A 16,744-nucleotide genomic window follows, 5' to 3' on the forward strand; every position below is an offset into this window, starting at 1 on the left:
CAGCGTTAGGGAATGTCATTTTCCCACGTGGGGTCCCCTGCATTTTCTACTGTCAATTGGGTTTTGTGCAGAAAAAGTTTGGGAATCCCGGGTTAGACCCCGCATGAACTGAATATACGATCTTATTAAATATATGGCATTTTGTGAATGGCTGCAATTGCCTCACTCCAAATGATGAATGACCTGAAGTGCCTATGAATGCAGTACTACTGGATAGTGGGCTTTGCACACATAATGCAATGTAACGTATATGGTGTCACCCTAAACTGTATTCGTCATAATTGTCTTTGGTAATCACTCTGGAATCCATCCTCACTGGGCGGATTGTGGAGAGAGCATGCGTCAGTGTTGACGACTGCACTCCAGGGCTAGCTAATCAGCTACCGTTGTATTCTGTAGTTAGAAATGCAATAACGTCGTCCTGTAATTCTATTTCGGCCATAAAGGAAAAGCCTTCGTGCAAAAATGATAACTTTATCAATAAGCGTTGATATTACTGGTCTCTTTTCCACCGTCAAATATTGCCAGGTCGTGTGACTACATTGCCCGATTTACGTTAGCAACATCTTCAGGAATTCGCCAGATAGCAAGCTAGCTAGCCAGTCAGCTAGTTACCTAGCTAAATTACTGCCAAATTGGTCGTAGTTAGTTTCCTCCAAAGGCTCTACAACAACAGCCATGGGAATAATTTTCACCAAGCTATGGAGGCTTTTCAATCATCAAGGTATGTCAGACCTATCGTTGACGTCGAGTGTGTATTTAGCTAGTTAGCGTAGCACGTTTCCTAGCGTCTAACGTATCCAGCTGAGTTCATGTTGTTTTTAGATAGTCCAGCTGTTAGCCAAGAATGTTCCAGTGTTTACAAAACTGCTAGCTAGCTTGCTATTACATTTTATATATATATATATATATAAATATATCTGTCCTATTTCACGCATGTGGGAATTGGACATCTTTTTTTGATATCCCAACTTCCCCTGACTGAGAGACCCTCTGAGACGGCCAGGGTCTGCCATTATTAACGGCGACCCTGGAGCAATTAGGGTTTCGCTGCACCTGCGATGACATCAGCAAATATGTGTACTTTGATTTGAAGGGCACGTCGACAGCTCGGGGAACTACAGACCTTTCGGTTACAGGCCCAACGCTCTATCTGTTAGGCTACCTGCCGTCCACAAAGTACTGTAGTGTAATACACAGGAGGTTGGTGGCAACTTAATTGGGGAGGACGGGCTTGTGGTAATGCCTGGAGTGGAGTGGTATCATTCCATTCGTTAGGTTCCAGCCATTATTATTAGCCGTCCTCCCCTGGTGTAATAGCTAGCTATATTGAATGATATCACCATGTGTTTTGTATATTGTTATAGCTATATCAGTACTGCATTGTTCAGAGAGCCTTGGTTCTGGACCGCAACTATGGGAGTCTGTTGGGACATTGGGATGACATTTGGACTCCCGTCCTCCCTGTGTACCACATGAGTTGAGTCAGCCTAGCTAAAGTTCAGGATTACTGGAGAGTAAAATGGAACTTGAATATACATTTTGAGCATTAGCCCAGCAACTAGCCTTTGATGCAGTATTTTTCCTGTTTTCCCTCACAGATGGTCAGCTAAGAGCTGTGCTGAATGTCCTCTTTAGTGCACTGTGTTTTTGTCAAATTTAGCTGAAAATGTAATCAATCTCTCCCTGCTGAATCCTGAACTAACTCAATCTGTAAACAGATCTGTGCGAACCTGTAACACGAGACCCGAGGGCAGCAGAGTGCTCCAATGGAAAGTTCTCTCTCTTGGCCTCTTTTTATGTAGTATGTGGGCCTATTCTCAGGGGGTCACTGACTGTGTTAAAGGATTGTTTGCCTAGTCAAATCAAGGTCGTATACATAAACAATCCCAGATATTGAAACTAAAGACTTCACTTTAGTTTTCACTTTAGGTTTACTGTTCACTCCTATCCCCACATGCAGTCAGTGCCACATCAGGATGTGTTTACCTATGGATGAACACGAAGCACTCATGACGACGACGAATCCTGTTCTGTTGTACTAGGCTGGTCCCAGATGTTTGTGTTTGCTAACTAAATTGCTGTCATTGTCAAGCCTAACATGTTTGGCATGGAAATTCCATTAGGAGTTGACAAGAGAGCTACTATTGTCGCATGCTGTTTACCTGTTACTACCAGACAGCCAGGCCACTCTCCGCCGGGTCGATAGAAAGCGGATGTTTCCGTTTTTCAGGAATACGGTATTTTCCACCGAACTTCCATTTCCCCTGAAAAACAAATGTGTGGACTCTGCTCAGGCATCTTTTTTACACCTGCTAGGTTAGGTTAGAGACGGGTATACCTCCCACCCAAAGCATGTCCCATCATGAAGAGCTTTTTATGCGTTTCAAGTAGTGATTGGGGGAAAAATCGATACAATTACATATTGGGATATTATTTTTGACGATTTATTGACAATATCGCAATATTAAGTGTTGTGAGGTCCCTGCCAATTCCCAGCCCTAGTTTTCAAGTCTGCTGAAAGGGGGAAATATAAGCGTTTTCAACAACTATTGACCCACTTTATTCGCTGTCAGTGTAACTCTTGTTACAGGCATACAGCATGACCCATCTCTTAGCGGTTCCATATCGGTTCAGTCAGAGCAATACTGTAGCTGAATTGTCTCTTAAAAACCTAGGCTAGTTTCATTGGACTCTCCTCTCACAATGTCTTTATTTGTAATATAAAGACCTTGTCCTCTCACATAGGCCTATTGTAATTGGCTATGCCCGGTGTCTGGGGAAGGCTTTGATTGGTAGTCGTCCACAAGCAACAGTGTTCCACGTGTCATAAAGCCTATGGTCCGAGAGACGTTAAGTTTATGTCGCTGTGTCAGTAGTACTTCAAACAGGAATTTCAAAGACTTCTCAATGTGGGCTGTGGCAGTTTTAAATAAAAAACAGCAGTTCATTCACAAGGTGAATGACAAGTAAAATACACTAGCACAGCACCAGGTACAAAGATTCTTTACAGTGAATATAGTTGATATCGTTGATTGAACCGTGTGCACCAATTTTAACTACAACACAGCCTAAAACACCTGAGGTACCTTTGCAACAGAGACAAGGTCTTATGCATTAGTTTACGCAAGACTAACTGGAGACCTCAAACTCAGGTGACAGATGTGTGCTCTTTGCAATCTGCATTTTGCAGTGGCTGCAAAAAATGTTCTCATATTAAGGTCTGCTCTTTGTTAAATACATTTTGTTTTTAGCACTGTTATTTCCATGACTGATCAAAACTAGTTTTCTCCTGGCTGTCTCTTGACCCTCTGCAGCAGACATATGGCACCAAAGTATCGTGATAATATCGTATCGTCCCTGGCGTTTCCCAGCCCTAGTGTCTATCTAGATAACGCCCACCAAAAAAAGTGTCTACATAATGTCATAGCTTAGACCCCCCACATGGGAAGTTGGCTTCCCGTGCTACTTGGTGTCATCTGAAGTTGTTTCGTAAAGCAAAAATAGGAGTTTCCCTTTCCTTAAAAAATGAACACCAAAGTAGTCTTATTTGTGACCGGGAATCGAAGTAGACCACTCCTTTTACTGTAAACAGTCCCGAGAAGCAGTCAAGTTGAAGCCCGGTGCTGTAGCCTAAACACAGGGGATTGTGCTGCAGGTCTGCCAAAAATACATGTAGCAAGAGACAGGAAGAGAAATGACGAAGGGGAGTGAGTATTAAGGACGAAGGGGAGTGAGTATTAAGGACGATGGAGAGTGAGCATTAAGGACCGAGGGGAGTGAGCATTAAGGACCGAGGGGAGTGGGGCATTAAGGACCGAGGGGAGTGGGGCATTAAGGACCGAGGGGAGTGGGGCATTAAGGACCGAGGGGAGTGGGGCATTAAGGATCATTGGGAGGGGGGGAGTGGGGCATTAAGGACCGAGGGGAGTGGGGCATTAGGACCGAGGGGACCGAGGGGAGTGGGGCATTAAGGACCGAGGGGAGTGGGGCATTAAGGACCGAGGGGAGTGGGGCATTAAGGACCGAGGGGAGTGGGGCATTAAGGACCGAGGGGAGTGGGGCATTAAGGACGAGGAGGGGAGTGGGGCATTAAGGACCGAGGGGAGTGAGCATTAATGAAGAGGGGAGTGAGTATTAAGGACGAAGGGGAGTGAGCATTAATGAAGAGGGGAGTGAGTATTAGGGGAGGACGAAGGGGAGTGAGTATTAATGAAGAGGGGAGTGAGTATTAAGGACAGAAGGGGAGTGAGTATTAATGAAGAGGGGGAGTAAGGACGAAGGGGAGTATTAAGTGGACAGAAGTATTAAGGACAAGAGGGAGTGAGTATTAATGAAGAGGGGGGAGTGAGTATTAAGGACAAGAGGGGAGTGAGTATTAAGGACAGAGGGGAGTGAGTATTAAGGACAAGAGGGAGTGAGTATTAAGGACAAGAGGGAGTGAGTATTAAGGACAAGGGGAGTGAGTATTAAGGACAAGAGGGGAGTGAGTATTAAGGACAAGAGGGGAGTGAGTATTAAGGACAAGACAAGGGGAGTGAGTATTAAGGACAAGAGCTCTAGGGGATCCAATAAGGACCAAAGTATTAAGGACACTGCCTACTCCTAAGGACCTGTGGCTTTTAGGAAAGGACAAGTGGATATTGTTTCAGACTTATTAGTCATATGTTTGGACAGCCTGCTGTGCCCATATCTGTCTGGATTAGCCAAATATACTGCCTACATGCCTTGGCTTTTAAAAGGGGTGGATATTGTTTCAGCTTATTAGTCATATGTTTGCTCAGCCTGCTGTGCCCATATCTGTCTGGATTAGCCATACTGGACATGTCTTGAATTCCGGTCAAGGTGTGGTTTTTGCATTAGTACGAACCATCCCGATGACCTTGTACGAACCATCCCGATGACCTTGTACGAACCATCCTGATGACCTTGTACGAACCATCCCGATGACCTTGTACGAACCATCCCGATGACCCTGTACGAACCATCCCGATGACCCTGTACGAACCATCCCGATGACCCTGTACGAACCATCCCGATGACCTTGTACGAACCATCCCGATGACCTTGTACGAACCATCCCGATGACCTTGCAAGCTTAAATTATCTTTTCACTACCGCTACATGGATACAGAATGTAAGCTTGCCAGATCAGGATAGTTCGTACGAGGCTAGTTTTGTATAGGCCATGTACCTTCTTTAGTCATACTCATGAGGACTAGACTAACTTCACAGGTGTAATGTAATGTCTTGTCTAGTGGCATCTAGCACCATGCTAACAACATTGTAGTGTGTGTGTATGCTAAGAGTATCCTGTCTTTTGTTTTGGTCCAGTGTTTCTTGTTGGTGTTTATTTGTCTGTCTGCCAGTGACAGTGTTTACATGGAGCCGTATATTTGAGTGCAGATGGCTTTGTTCAGTTGAGCAGGTGGGTCAGTGTCCGTTCTGTGTTCAGCTGAGCAGGTGGGTCAGTATCCGTTATGTGTGTGCCATCCATTACCGACAGCTGCTGCTTTAAACCTTAGCAAGCACAGCACTGAGACCACTCACTCTAGTGTGTGTGTCTCTGGCACTGCCATGTCTCAGAGAAAGGGCAGTGAGAGAGCTGTTTGAATATGTGTGTAACATTGCAGTTTGTCACTGTGAAGTCTTAAGTCTTGCAGCTCCTATAATGAATGGCTTGTTTAGTTTATGACTGTGCTGTGGAGAGCTGAATAACACATAACCAAATGACTCGATTGTGCTGCTCCATATTGGGAGCGTAGGTCAGCCACTGGGCATTGAAGTCAGACTTATTTTTGAAGTTTATAGTGTCTCGTGATTATTTGAATGTGTTTTTAAAATGTATTTCTTCTCACTTTTTCAGAGCACAAGGTTATTATTGTGGGCCTGGACAATGCAGGGAAGACCACCATTCTTTACCAGTTGTAAGTAGCCTATTGTACCCTTTTTTAAGGGGATGAGAGGGACGTCTATGAAAGGGAAGATGTAATTTATGTAGTGCTTTTCATTATACTGATAATCTCAAAGACTGTAAGAACTAAAACAAAGTAGGCCTACATGTAGTTATTGGGTTGGACAATGGTCTTCAACAGAGGCTGTTATTGGGTTGGACAATGGTCTTCAACAGAGGCTGTTATTGGGTTGGATGTATAGGTCACATCCAACTCCGGTGGGCTGCACATAGGCCAAGCCTAGAACAGTTTCCTGAAAGTCAGTCAAGAAGAGCCTTCACGCTTCACCCTCAGCACTCTCCTCCGCCACTCTGTTCTCAGCTCTTCTGATGCCCTGAAGCAGGCTTGGTTGGGTGGGCTGCCATGCCATTTATCTTCAGTTTTCATATCAACTTTCTTTCGTTGTCAATCCTAGTCATATTAGTAACCCATCTTAGTTGTTGCATCTTTAGATACCCCCTATTTCTAAGTTTCTAACAGAGATTTTCATTTTATCACAAAATAGAACCGCTATTAGGTGCTCTGTTTAGAATGGTGTTTTCCTGCAAATTCCATTTGGGCAAATTACATTTTATTGGCTGCTTCATTACATGAGTTGCATGTTCTGTTAAGATGCATTACCATAATCTAAATGTGATTTCTGTCATTCTGAGCACCGTGGGTGGACGCCATAATGGTTTATGTACCCAATGCATATGGGTTAGAGGTCGACCGATTAATTAGGGCCGATTTCAAGTTTTCATAACAATCAGAAATCGGTATTTTTGGGTGCCGATTTTTCAGATTTTTTTATATACCTTTATTTAACTCAGCAAATCAGTTAAGAACACATCCTTATTTTCAATGACGGCCTAGAAACGGTGGGTTAACTGCCTTGTGCAGGGGCAGAACGACAGATTTTCACCTTGTCAGCTCGGGGGATCGAATCTTGCAACCTTACAGTTAACTAGTCCAACGCTCTAACCACCTGCCTCTCATTGCACTCCATGAGGAGCCTGCCTGTTACGTGAATGCAGTAGAAGCCAAGGTAAGTTGCTAGCTAGCATTAAACTTATCTTATAAAAAACAATCAATCAATCATAATTACTAGTTATAACTACACATGGTTGATGATATTACTATTATTTATCTAGCGTGTCCTGCGTTGCATATAATCGATGCACACTGGGGGATGATTTAACAAAAGCGCATTTGCGAAAATAGCACAATCGTTGGACAACTGTACCGAACCATAAACACCAATGCCTTTATTAAAATCAGTACACAGAGGTATATATTTTGGGCGATTACTTGTCATTAGAATGTCTCTTTTTGGACTATACTGTCGGCAGTTGCATTTTTCCTTTCTTCTCTAGGGAAAAGTCACTTGGGGCCCAGAGAGGGGAGAGGTCAGAATGGAACATTGTCTTTCAATGTGAATGTACAGTGCCTTGCGAAAGTATTACAGATTTACAATGTCTTTGGGCAATAAAGCCTAAAGAGCATTCCAGATCGTGAGGTAATGTTTTGGTACTAGGAACGAGATTAGAATCTCGTTTTAGAGACCAAACTGAACGATAATTTGTAGCTAATGCTATCTGGCTATGGGATACTCCTTTTTTAAAGTAAAAGGCCCTTTGTGAAGAGTTCCTGAGATCTGTGGTTTGTCATGTAAGTTGAGAGGGGTGGATCTTTGCTATAAAATATCTGTTACCATTATGTTAACACTCTCAGAATTAATTTATAGACACTGAATTGATCTGAGAGTCAAAGGGCTATGGTGAAGCTCATATAATTAAAGATTAAGTTTAAAATATAACTCTGACTTGTGTGTGGTTTGTAAACTCTCCTCATTTAGTAATACAGGAAATTACCACAACAATATGCAACAGTTTGGGCAGCCTGGCTCATTGCGAACTAATTTGCCAGAATTTTACGCAATTATGACATAACATTGAAGGTTGTGCAATGTAACAAGAATATTTAGACTTAGGGATGCCACCCGTTAGATAAAATACCGAACGGTTCCGTATTTCACTGAAATAATAAACGTTTTGTTTTCGAAATGATCGTTTCCGGATTCGACCATATTAATGACCAAAGGCTCGTATTTCGGGGTGTTATTATGTTATAATTAAGTCTTTGATTTGATAGAGCAGACTGACTGAGCGATGGTAGGCAGCAGCAGGCTCATAATCGGTCGACCTCTAATATGGGTCCAGTAAATTTCTCAAATGGCCAGTAAATTCAAATCTTCCCGGTCACATTGTCCGGCACCATATTTTCCTAACGGAAATCTTGATATCCCCAGATTTTTCTTTTCTTCTGTTGGACCCGGGATTTGAACTGCCAACCCTCCGGTTTCTGGCTCGTCTCTAACTGCTAGGCTGCCTGCCTAAGGTCCTTGGACTATAAGGAGTAACGTTATGCTCCTTTTGTCCAATATTGAGCTAGGTTTTGGTTAACCCACAGTTCATGGAAGAATGATACAATGGGGCATAGATTACAAAGTGAAGTGAACTCCGGGAACCCCATTGTTCTCATGCCTACCAGAATTGTATCTGACTTTTTTTTTGCATTGATTGAGAACCTTCTGTGCTTGTGATGCAGTTCTATGAACGAGGTGGTGCACACCTCTCCTACAATAGGCAGCAACGTGGAGGAGATAGTGGTGAACAACACTCATTTCCTGATGTGGGACATCGGAGGGCAGGAGTCACTGAGATCCTCCTGGAACACGTACTACACAAACACAGAGGTCAGACCACGTATTGTGGCTGTATGGCAGTTATTATTATTTTGTAGTTTTATTTTTTATTAAATTAACAAAAACTGCTCAATAATATTGCTATGCAATTGTTTTTTTTTTAAACGGCTCAATACAATGTTTCCAGTGTTTTTACTTCGGTATAAGAGCAATTTAATGTAAAGTGTTGCCGGCTGTCTTTTTAACTGTCCTTATCGCTCTCCCCATCTTTCTCTCCAGTTTGTGATCATAGTGGTGGACAGCACTGACCGAGAGAGAATCTCTGTCACCAAAGAGGAGCTCTACAGAATGCTTGCACATGAAGTGAGTTGTTGGTCTTCTTGTTCATGTTTTATGTGAGAGGACGTATGACAATATGTGTGGGTCAAGATGGTATGAGTTCAATACAACCCACAGCAGAAGACATGGCAGCAGCCGGTGTTCCATGATGGTCTATGACACACGTGTCAAACTCATTCCACGGAGATCCGAGTGTCTGCGTGTTTTTTGCTCCACCCTTGTACTTGATTGTTGAATTAAGGTCACTAATTAGAAAGGAACTCCCCTCACCTGGTTGCCTAGGTCTTGATTGAAAGGAAAAACCCAAAACACGCAGACACTGTCCTTCGTGGAATGAGTTTGATACTCCTGGTCTATGAGCATACGGGCACCTCTCGCTTTTTCTCCTCATCCTCCTTCTATTCCCTCATTGTATCATTTACCAGTCCTTCCCCTCCATCATCAGTTGAAATTAAGTGTGTTAAACTCCAAATTCTCTCCCCCCCCCAGGATCTGAAGAAGGCGGGCCTGCTGATCTTTGCTAACAAGCAGGATGTGAAGGGCTGCATGTCTGTGGCTGAGATCTCCCAGAGCCTGCAGCTCACATCAGTCAAAGACCACCAGTGGCACATCCAGGCCTGCTGCGCCCTCACTGGGGAGGGGTAAGACATTTTATTTTCTCCTTGGCGGACCAGACCACTCTCATTAAAACTAGCACTTGTCTCGAACATTGACTAAATTGGTGTCAGCTAACCATTTTAGGGACTGGTGCTGTTCCATGACCCCAAGGTTGAGAAACTGCTGTAGACAGTGCTAGCACTGGTAGTACTGGCAATCCTTTACTTAGGCATACAGTGCGTTTGGAAAGTATTCAGACCCCTTGACTTTTTTCACATTTTGTTACACGTTACAGCCTTATTCTAAAATGTATTAAAAAGTTATTTTTACTCTTCAATCTACACACAATACCTCATAATGACCAAGTAAAAACAGGTTTTCAGACATTTTTGCAATGTATTAAAACTAAACTATCACATTTCCATAAGTATTCAGACCCTTTACTCAGTGCTCTGTTTAAGCACCTTTTGGCAGTGATTACAGCCTCAAGTCTTCTTGGGTATGATGCTACAAGCTTGGCACACCTGTATTTGGGGAGTTTCTCCTATTCTTCTCAGCAGATCATCTCAAGCTCTGTCAGGTTGCATGGGGAGCGTCGCTGCACAGCTATTTTAAGGTCTCCAGGTTTGATTTGATTTGTATCTCTTTTAGTCCCCATTTGGACTAATCTTCCAAGAGTCCTTAAACATTAAAATACAATTTATAATACGAACACATTTTCACATATAACACACTATTACAAACATACATAATATACTAACACAATGACCCAATAAATACTCAATCTAAAAAATATTGATTCTTCATCTACTATAGTCCCACAATATTTATATATACTATATTTAAAATTGTTTTAAAATAATGTTTACATTTATATATCGAAAGGTTTCTAGTTTGCTCAGTTAATTTATTCCATTTCTTTATTGCTCTAAATCGAAATGTTATTTTGCTTATTTCTCTTTTCTGTCTGGATAACGCATAGATGGTGGACAATCTATTCCTAGTATTTACGGAATGTCTGTCTCTTACCTGAATACCGTTGTGAATAGAACTTGGCTGTTTTAAATTATGTATATTATGAAATAAAATAAGCATGTTTTTTTCCCAAATTATCCTGTCGATTGATGACCAACCAAGAACACTTGGACTGCAACAGAAGAACCATATCTCCACCTTAAAACAATCCTTGCTGTTTTATTCTGTGCATTCTACAGTCTCCTAACTTCACTTAATGATGCATTTCCCCAGACCACAGAACAGTAGTTCACCTGACTCTCAATTAACGCTTGTGTTATTTGCTGAAGAATTTTTCCTGGTAAATATTTAGCTATCCTTCTGATTATGCATGCTGTTTTTGAAAGTTTTTTTTTTTTTTTACATAGATTAGTTATTTGAGATGACCATGATAAGCTGCACTATCTGCACTCCCAATAGTTTGGTTTCTGCCACTTCTTCAATTTGTACTCCTCCCATACTTAATTTTATCCCATGCTGTTTTGGCCTTTTCCTAGTTGAACAGACTAACATAACTTTGGTTTTCTTTATGTTTAAAACAAGTTTGTTTTGGCAAACCCACTCCCCGATATTCTCCAAATCTCCTTGTAAAGCTTGCTGTACCTGTTTAACCGATTGTCTTGCTGCATAAATTATAGTATCATCTGCAAGTATTAGTAGCTTGAGTTTCAGCTAAGGCATAAGTAAGGTCGTTGGTATATATTAAATAAAGAAGTGGCCCAAGGCAGCTGCCCTGCGGTATTCCACAGTTTAACACATGAGGGAAAGAAATGGAACCATTGATATAGGTGGACTGTTTCCTGTCAGTTAGATATGACTGTACCCGATTCAATGCTGCCTCCTTAAAACCATAATGCGTTAATTTTGTCAAAATTATTTCATGATCCACTAAATCAAATGCTGCACTGAGATCTAAAAATAGTACACTCACAAACTTGCCATTATCCATAGCATTGAGCCACTGGTCAGTCACGTCAATCAATGCAGTGGTAGTGGAATGGTTTTTACGATAAGCATGCTGATTGGCTGTAATCAGATCATTCTTTTCCATGTACTCCCACATTTATCTGCTCACAATACCCTCCAATATCTTACTGAGTGTAGGGAGTAGACTAATTGGTTGACTATTGGCAGGAGTAATGGGTTCTTTGCAGTCTTTCGGAATAGGATACAGTTTCGCATGCTTCCATACATTTGCAAACATCCCCTTTTCAAGTGACCAATTAAAAATGTATTTCAGTGGAACTGCAATCTGGGGAGCAGCACAGCGAAGCAAAAAGTTGTCCATAAGACCATAACCTGTAGATTTACCATCAGGTAATGACTTCAATAGGTTTAACACCTCCTCCACTGACACCGTTAGTAGACTAAAAGAGCAGATCTTGTTGCTCATAATATGATCATCATCCATTGGACAATAGCTTGTTTGGAAGAATGTATGTTTACATTGTTGCTCAGTAAATACATTTTCTTTGTAAAAAAATCTGCAAAATGATTGGCAATATCAACTGGTTTTGTTATTATTCTCCCGTCAACCTTCACACTAGATGGGCATGATGAGATAAATGTACCAAGTAAGCCCTTAACTTGTGTTCCATACCTTTTTTAGAATCATTTTTACAATAAACGCATCGTTGTAAAAACTTTTTTTCCTTTCGATTCAATTTAACTGCATAATTACGTAATGTTCTATAATTCTGTTCATCAATTTCTAATTTTGACTTGGCTGCTAAGACTTTTGCCATATTTCTTAGAGAAAAAGCCTCACCCAGTTCATCATCAATCCATGGAGATGGACGTGCACCAACTGTACTCTTTCTTATAGGGGCATACTGGTCCATTACCTCAGTGAGCAAATCAATAAAACATTCTGTAGGGTGATTTAAATCATCCTCTAGATAAATCAGCTCCCAGGGTACAGCAGCCAAATCATTTAGAAATAGCTCATGATTAAATGTTTTAAAATGTATTTTGACCACAATCCTAGGGGGTGTCTTTGTTCATGGTTATGGTCACAATATTATGGTCTGTCCATCCCACTGGCATTGATCTGGCTTTTAAGCATTGCAATGGTATATTACAGAAAATCAGATCTCCATCTCCAGAGATGTTCGATCAGGTTCAAGTCTGGACTCTGGCTGGGCTACTCAATCATTCAGAGAATTGTCCCAAAACCACTCCTGCTTTGTCTTGGCTGTGTGCTTAGGGCTGTTGTCCTGTTGGAAGGTAAACCTTCGCCCCAGTCTGCGGCCCTGAGTGCTCTGGAGCAAGTACAATTGAAGTCAGAAGTTTACATACACCTTAGCCAAATACATTTAAACTCAGTTTTTCACAATTCCTGACATTTAATCTTAGGTCAGTTAGGATCACCACTTTATTTTAAGAATGTGAAATGTCAGAATAATAGTAGAGCGAATGATTTATTTCAGCTTTTATTTCTTTCATCACATTTCCTGTGGGTCAGAAGTTTACATACACACACACACACACACACACACACACACAATTAGTATTTGGTAGCATTGCCATTAAAGTGTTTAACTTGGGTCAAATGTTTCGGGTAGCCTTCCACAAGCTTCCCACAATAAGTTGAATTTTGGACCATTCCTCCTGACAGTAACTGAGTCCGGTTTGTAGGCCTCCTTGCTCGCACACGCTTTTTCAGTTCTGCCCACAAATGTTCTATAGGGTTGAGGTCAGGGCTTTGTGATGACCACTCCAATACCTTGACTTTGTTGACCTTAAGCCATTTTGCCACAACTTTGGAAGTATGCTTGTGGTCATTGTCCATTTGGAAGACTCATTTGTGACCAAGCTTTAACTTCCTGACTGATGGCTTGAGATGTTGGTTCAATATATCCACGTAATTTTCCACCCTCATGATGCCATCTATTTTGTGAAGTGCACCAGTCCCTCCTGCAGCAAAGCACCCCCACAACATGATGCTGCCACCCCCGTGCTTCACAGTTGGGATGGTGTTCTTTGGCTTGCAAGCCACCCCCTTTTCCTCCAAACATAACGATGGTCATTATGGCCAAACAGTTCTATTTTTGTTTCATCAGACCAGAGGACATTACTCCAAAAAGTACGATCTTTGTCCCCATGTGCAGTTGCAAACTGTTGTCTGGCTTTTTTATGGTGGTTTTGGAGCAGTGGCTTCTTCCTTGCTGAGCGGCCTTTCAGGTTATGTCGATATTGTTTTACTGTGTATATAGATACTTTTGTACATGTTTCAACCAGCATCTTCACAAAGTCCTTTGCTGTTGTTCTGGGATTGATTTGCACTTTTTGCACCAAAGTAAGTTAATCTCTAGAATACAGAACGCGTCTCCTTCCTGAGCAGTATGACGGCTGCGTGGTCCCATGGTGTTTATATTTGCGTACTATTGTTTGTACAGATGAACGTGGTACCTTCAGGCATTTGGAAATGGTCTTGGAGAGGGTCTTGGCTGATTTCTTTTGATTTTCTCATGATTTCAAGCAAAGAGGCACTGAGTTTGAAGGTAGGCCTTGAAATGCATCCACAGGTGCACCTTCAATTGACTTAAATTATGTCAATCAGCCTATCGGAAGCTTCTAAAGTCATGACATAATTTTCTGGAATTTTTCAAGGCACAGTCAACATAGTGTATGTAAACTTCTGACCCACTGGAATTGTGATACAGTGAAATTATCTGTCTGTAAACAATTGTTGGAAAAATGAATTGTGTCATGCACAAAGTAGATGTCCTAACCGACTTGTCAAAACTATAGTTTGTTAACAAGAAATTTGTGGAGTGGTTGAAAAACGAGTTTTAATGACGCCAACCTAAGTGTATGTAAACTTCTGACTTCAACTGTATCTCTCTGTACTTTGCTCTGTTCATCTTTCCTTTGATCCTGACAAGTCTCCCAGTCCCTGTTGCTGAAACGCATCCCCTTAGCATGATGCTGCCACCACCATGCTTCACCGTAGGGGTGGTTCCAGGTTTCCTCTCGAGAATATTGTTTCTCATGGTCTGATGGTCTGATGGTCTTTAGGTGCTCCAAAGCAGGCTGTCATGTGCCTTTTCCTGAGGAGTGACTTCCGTCTGGCCACTCTACCATAAAGGCCTGATTGGTGGAGTGCTGCAGAGATGGTTGTCCTGGAAGGTTCTCCCATATCCACAGAGGAACTCTGGCGCTCTGTCAGAGTGACCATCGGGTTCTTGGTCACCTCCCTGACCAAGGCCCTTTTCCCCTAATTGCTCAGTTTGGCTGGCTCGGCCATCTCTAGGAAGAGTTTTTGTGATTCCAAACTTCTTCCATTTAAGAATGATGGAGGCCACTGTGTTCTTGGGGACCTTCAAGGCTGCAGAAATGTTTTGGTACCCTTCCCCAGATCTATGCCTCGACACAATCCTCTTTCGGCGCTCTTCGGACAATTCCTTCGACCTCATGGCTTGGTTTTTCCTCTGACATGCACTGTAAACTGTGGGACCTTATATAGACAGGTGTGTGCCTTTCCAAATCATGTTAAATCAATTGAATTTACCACAGGTGGACTCCAATCAAGTTGTAGAAACATCTCAAGGAGGATGAATGGAAACAGGAAGGCCCCTGAGCTTAATTTTGAGTCTCATAGCAAAGGGTCTGAATACTTTTTTGTTTAGAATAAGTAACATAACAAAATGTGGGAAAACGGAAGGGTCTGAATACTTTCTAAATGCACTGCGTGTTAGTCTGAAGAACATACATTTGTGAAGTATCAAAATATATTCCCACAAACTGATAAATCCGTTATCTTGTTTCCTTATGTCTCCCTACCTTTAGGTTGTGCCAAGGCTTGGAGTGGATGACGTCACAACTGCGAGTCAGATGACCTTTGACCCTGATCAACAACAACAAACAGGTGTGCTGTTCCTCTCCTTTTCTCTACACCTTCAGTCCTGAGGGGTGTAGTGGTTGGTTGACGGTTGACGGGTGGCCGTCTCCATGAAGCCTCTGACCTGACCCAGCCGGTCAGACTTCCAGGATTTTGTTTTTCTGCTGCGTGTTTATTTATTACTACAAAACACTGCTCTGACTGAGAACTGTGAGCAACCAAGAACCGAAAAACTCTACCTTTTCAGGATCAATTCTGGAAAGAAAAGTTCAACAAAAGACTGATAAGAATTCCGGTGTGTTGAATTTCTGAATCTGCAAGGTTGGTTTTCCAACTAAAAAAAGATATGGACAATCTGGGACTGGAGGTGAGCTTGGACTTAAAGAGGACTCGTATTTAGTTGTTTGGGTGAGCCTGCCTGCCCAGCGTGGCCTTGTTTCAGTATTGCCATACTGTCTGAGATGGTGGTATTGCCCTATGTGTACAGTCCAGTATTTACATTATGACTGCGTCCCAAATGGCGCCTCTATTCCTTAATTCACATTTCATTACCTTGTGCCTGCTGCATCGGAATCCTGAAGTGATGATGGCTGAAGATACTGAGTCACAGAACCGAAGAGCGGGAAATCCAACTCTCTCAGCTCATATGAAATACATTGGAAAAAATAAAGTGTTTTTATCTGTTTTGGGTTCATTACATTTGTCGTGAATGTGTATTTATTTGACAGGTAAGAAATATTCCTATGTTTCTGGTTATCTTCGTATACCCTTGTAATGTGGTTTTGTCATTCTCAGCGATACAAACTAGTCACCTTTAGGCGAAATTCGCCGTTTTGAATTCAAAATAGGTGACCTATGTGATTCGTGTAGATCCGATGAGAACGTTTGGGAGGGGGGGCTTTGGATCACTATTGGCCGTAAGCGAACGAGCGATGCGCGTTTGGAGCAATACTGGTTGTATCCAAGGCTCAGCCAATCGTTTACATAACAGAAATCAGCACAACAAGCGACTGAAGAGAGAAGAGACAACCATCAGCGCTCTGGGAAGACAGCGGAGAGGAATGGCAGCTTGCCAGCTACAGCAGCGCGTCCCTGAACGATAACGAAGAGGTAACGTTAGATGAGAAGCCTGACCACATGACGGGGGTGAGAAGGTGATGAAGAGTACTTAATGAGCTGTAACCGAAAGACAACTGTCATTTGGAAAGTGAGGTGAGGTGAAGGAGAAAGTATTTTTAGCATTGTTAAGAATCTTGCTAACTGGATCAAAATCTCCGTAAGCTAGCCAGAGACATGTTGAGCAACATTAGC

General features: G+C 42.2%; 1 protein-coding gene across 1 annotated transcript; it reads left to right on the plus strand.

Annotated features, from left to right (window-relative positions):
• The first annotated feature begins 304 nt into the window (after nucleotides 1-304).
• LOC112225597 (ADP-ribosylation factor-like protein 5A) lies at nucleotides 305-16,130 on the plus strand. Its single transcript, XM_024389690.2, has 6 exons — nucleotides 305-724; nucleotides 5,867-5,927; nucleotides 8,544-8,691; nucleotides 8,920-9,003; nucleotides 9,469-9,620; nucleotides 15,382-16,130. Exons 1-6 carry the CDS (start codon nucleotides 679-681, stop codon nucleotides 15,428-15,430), a joined length of 540 nt encoding a protein of 179 aa, XP_024245458.1. The 5' UTR covers nucleotides 305-678; the 3' UTR covers nucleotides 15,431-16,130.
• Nucleotides 16,131-16,744: the final 614 nt, after the last annotated feature.

This window comes from Oncorhynchus tshawytscha, linkage group LG26 (genome assembly GCF_018296145.1).
Source record: "Oncorhynchus tshawytscha isolate Ot180627B linkage group LG26, Otsh_v2.0, whole genome shotgun sequence".
NCBI lineage: Eukaryota > Metazoa > Chordata > Actinopteri > Salmoniformes > Salmonidae > Oncorhynchus > Oncorhynchus tshawytscha.

Bases quoted from the DNA above. Each gene is read 5' to 3' on its own strand.
- LOC112225597 (XM_024389690.2), top strand. From the start codon at position 679: ATGGGAATAATTTTCACCAAGCTATGGAGGCTTTTCAATCATCAAG. The intron at 725-5,866 runs GTATGTCAGACC...TCACTTTTTCAG, and splicing joins GAGGCTTTTCAATCATCAAG to AGCACAAGGTTATTATTGTG. The intron at 5,928-8,543 runs GTAAGTAGCCTA...CTTGTGATGCAG, and splicing joins ACCACCATTCTTTACCAGTT to TTCTATGAACGAGGTGGTGC.